The sequence below is a fragment of the Poecilia formosa genome, unplaced genomic scaffold (assembly GCF_000485575.1).
Source record: "Poecilia formosa unplaced genomic scaffold, Poecilia_formosa-5.1.2 Scaffold102, whole genome shotgun sequence".
NCBI lineage: Eukaryota > Metazoa > Chordata > Actinopteri > Cyprinodontiformes > Poeciliidae > Poecilia > Poecilia formosa.
The window spans coordinates 1,029,226-1,033,473 of NW_006800041.1; the positions used below are offsets into that span (position 1 = coordinate 1,029,226).

Consider the following 4,248-nt stretch of genomic DNA (forward strand, 5'->3'; position numbering starts at 1 on the left):
ATATGTTGTTTCAAAATTTCACTACGTCAACAAATCCCAAAAAAGTTGGAACACGGCCATTTTTACCACTGTGTGGCATCTCCCCTTCTTACAACACTCAACAGACGCCTGGGGACAGAGGAGACCAGTTTCTCAAGTTTAGAAATAGGAATGCTCTCCATTCATGTCTAATACGGGCCTCTAACTGTTCAATCGTCTTGGGTCTTCTTTGTCGCACCTTCCTCTTTATGATGCGCCAAATGTTCTCTATAGGTGAAAGATCTGGACTGCAGGCTGGACATTTCAGTACCCGGATCCTTCTCCTACGTAGCCATGATGTTGTGATTGCTGCAGAATGTGGTCTGGCATTATGTTGTTGAAGAATGCAGGGTCTTCCCTGAAAGAGATGATGTCTAGATGGGAGCTTATGTTGTTCTAGAACCTGAACATAGTTCTCTGCTTTAATGGGGCCTTTCCAGACATGCAAGCTGCCCAGGCCACCAGCACTCATCCAACCCCAGACCATCAGTGATGCAGCTTCTGAACGGAGCGTTGATAACAGCTTGGGTTATCCTTGTCCTCTCTGGTCCGGATGACATGGCGTCCCAGTCTTCCATAAAGAACTTAAAATCGTGACTCATCTGACCACAGAACAGTCGTCCATTTTGCCTCCCTCCATTTTAAACGACTCTTGGCCCAGTGCAAACGACTGAGCTTGTGGAGCTTCTTAGAAATGGTTTCCTCTTTGCTCTGTAGAGTTTCAGCTGGCAGCGGCAGATGGCACGGTGGATTGTGTTCAGTGACGATGTTTTCTGGAAGTATTCCTGAGCCCAGGCTGTCATTTCCTTGACAGTGGCATTCCTGTTTGAGGTGCAGTGACGTTTAAGGGCCTGGGGATCACGAGCATCCAGTAGAGTTTTATGGCCTTGACCCTTACAGCGATTGTGCCAAATTCTCTGAATCTTTTGATGATGTTATGTACGGTTGATGATGATAACTTAAAAGTCTTTGCTATTTTATGCTGGGTAGCAACATTCTGGTATTGCTGCACTATCTTTCTGGGCAACATTGATGGAATTGGTGATCCAATTACCATCTTGGCTTCAGAGAGACACTGACACTCTAAGAAGCTCTTTTTATACCCAATCATGTCGTCAATTGACCTAATTAGTATTAATTGGTCTTCCAGCTGTTTGTTATATGTTCAATTTCCTTTTTCCAGCCACTTATTACTACTCGTCCCAACTTTTTTGGGATTTGTAGACACTGTGAAATTTTGAATCAACATATTTTCCTTTAAAATTTTACATTTACACAGATTAAACTTTTGATCTGCCATATATGTTTTATTACGAATAAATATTGACATTTGCCATCTCCACATCATTGCATTCAGTTTTTATTCACAATTAGTTTAGTGTCCCAACTTGTTGAGGTTTTTTGATATTGGACAGTGCTTGTTTTATCCATAACTTTTAAAACTTTGAATTTTGTTTAAGAAGTATTTCTGAATAGAATCATCATTTGAAACTAGTTTTATGATCTTTCTTTTTTAGATTATGGTAGTTTATGTTTTATTTCTATGTCACAAACCACTTTTATGGATAATTAGCTTTACAGGGCATAAAAAGGTTTCAGGTTTTACTCATTGTAAGAATTCGAATATTCAGATAAATTCTACTTCCAAACAAGATCTAAAATTATTTAGTCAGCTTTTTCACCAGTGCAGACTTAATGACAAATGTAGTTTTTTTTTCTGATAAGCTGAATTATCTAACTGTGGTTTGATAAATTTAAACCTCAGTTTGATAAATTTAGCTTAAAATGAAGTGTAACATTCAGACACAATACACTAATGGTGGCATACTGTGTTAATGTATTGGCTTCTGTTGCTGTTAGTAAAATTGAAATGGGATTGTCTGATTCCTGCATTTCTCTGTGTGTTTATGAAGTCATCTGTCCGGGGAGTCAGATGATGGAAAACTCTTGTTGTCTTGGCCTGCCGAACATGACACCTGTATGGCTGAATGCGTCTCAATAGAGTCATCTCTCCCCCTCTCACTCTCTCACTCTCCCTGCCTCTGTTATTCTTGCTCTCGTTGCCCATCATTCTTTTGTTGTACAGATGATCATGGCTGCTATCAAAGAAGCCAGATGAAAGGAGGTCTCTGTCTTCACCTCTGTCCATCGCTCCTCACCCCATTTCTTTGTCTCGTCCTCTCCCTGTGATTTCACATCCCTCCCCTCATTTGAACAATGGACAGAGCTAACCACCTGTTCTTACAACTCATACAATTTATTACATCAATGCTGGACTCCCAGCAGCAGATTAGGCCATATTTTCTGTCTTGTTAAAGTATTTTTATTAGGGATGCACAATAACTTTTTTTTAAACCAATGCCAATAGTAATATTCTCATTCCAAAGGCCCACAACTGATAACATACTTGAAAATAAGAAAGACTGGTGAGCAAAAATGAAAAATGTCAGGTTGTGACATCAGAATTATTTATTTCCAGTCAGAGTTGTTTCCTCACATTACACTGAATCCACTTGAACTCTGTGCAGATCTAGTGCATACAGTGTGATTAAAAAAAAAACTACACATTGACCACCAAACATGTTATTGATGCTATTCATTTCACTATCGGACCGATAATAATGACATCATTATTTCCTGATATCACACAGATAATCAAAGCAATTATTTGTTCCACCCTAATGTTTTTAGTTAGGTTGTACAGTAATTATTTTTGCTGCCATCTTGGGTTGTCCTGCCGGTACAGGACAATCCAAGATAGTAGAAGAAGAAGCTTATGGCATTAGCGCTACTTAACCCTCTTCCTCACCCTCTCCCAAAAAAAAAAAAAAAAATCCAAAATATGTTCAGCATATTTTGGGGTTTGTTATGTCTTAAACACAAAAATGAGAACAGGAAAGTCTGATCAAAGTTTCTCAGTACTTTATTTTATTTTGCTTCATGATGTCATCAGGTTAAAGAAAGTTAGCAGAACCAATAGGAAAAAGATGAAGCAATAACTTGAATAAAATCACACCTAAAATAGTTTCCAGCACTGACACGAAAGCTGCTAAAAAATTATCAAGGGAAATATCAAGAAGATCTATTGATCTGTTATGTTGTATACTATAGGCATCATTTAATAATATATATTGGCAAATTATCCCAAATTAAGCATAAGACTCAGTTGTACAGGTGCATCTCTGTTATACTTCTGGTTCAGTAAGGAGAGTGCAGAATCTTTCCAAGGTAATAAATCTGTTTACTCCCAGAACCAGACAAAAAAACAAATAGCAGGAAAATAAAATGTGAAACCTCAAAATCAAACAAAATCAAATTAATGCCACTATAAAATTATCTGTAAGATTTTTAAACGACTGGCTTTGATCTTTGGCAAATACATTATTGGTCATTCAGTATTTGGTGCTGAAACTATTTCATCGTGTTCCTGCAGGTTTTCAGCTTCTTTCTCTTAGTGTTTTTTTTTTTTTTAAGACATTCACATGCATATACAAATCTGGGCATGTGCTCACTGTCGACTGTGAATTTAAAAGCTCTTTTTCTCATGAATCCATCTACAATATCTGATTTATTGGGTATGCTGCCCTGGGTTCATAAAAGCCATGATTCCCCATAAAATGTCAGTGGAGGTGGTTAATATGACACGTTGTGGTCGTGCATGTCTGTGCACGGTGCAACATCCAAACCCTCACAGTCATGTGTAATATTGATATTCAATGGGAAAATGTCAAAAATGACGGGCTGTATGTGCTCAGCTGCAGCGGTTTTGTGTTTTCCAGTTCAGGTCATGTTAATTGTTTGGTATTTATTTCTTCTCCATTGTGTTTTCTTTCTCACAGGATGCTACTGGAGAAGAGCTCAGACAATCGCTTGGTTTTTTCTTTGACCGTGTCGGAGCGGGCTGTAGCCCTTCGATACGGTCGGACCGACGGCCTAACCTCACATACTGTGAGCTTCAGAACAGAAGGCCGGCTACAGCTGAACAGGTGGACACATCTTACTTTGCAGGTAAGAAATCTCAATGGTTTGAGATATCACAGACACTGGTTTATTATGTCCATATTTTAAGCCTTCTATAAAGTCTTGTGTTTAACTTGACAAGGGTCTTTTTTATTCGAACCTACTTCACAAACCATAAAAAGAAACATTTTAGGTAATTTGGCCCTCAGTTTGCAATCACATTTTAGGAAAAGAATAAAAGCTGAACAATTCCCATTATTTTTTTCCATA

The 4,248-nt window shown here is 38.3% G+C and overlaps 1 protein-coding gene across 3 annotated transcripts in view; it reads left to right on the forward strand.

Annotated features, from left to right (window-relative positions):
• ush2a (Usher syndrome 2A (autosomal recessive, mild)) overlaps positions 1–4,248 on the forward strand; it is a 201,739-nt gene that overhangs the window by 6,738 nt on the left and 190,753 nt on the right. For all 3 annotated transcript variants that reach the window (XM_007559093.2, XM_016674807.1, XM_016674808.1), the window contains exon 5: positions 3,858–4,026. In XM_007559093.2, the coding sequence (XP_007559155.1) occupies positions 3,858–4,026 (169 nt within the window). The remainder of the gene's footprint in view (positions 1–3,857; positions 4,027–4,248) is intronic.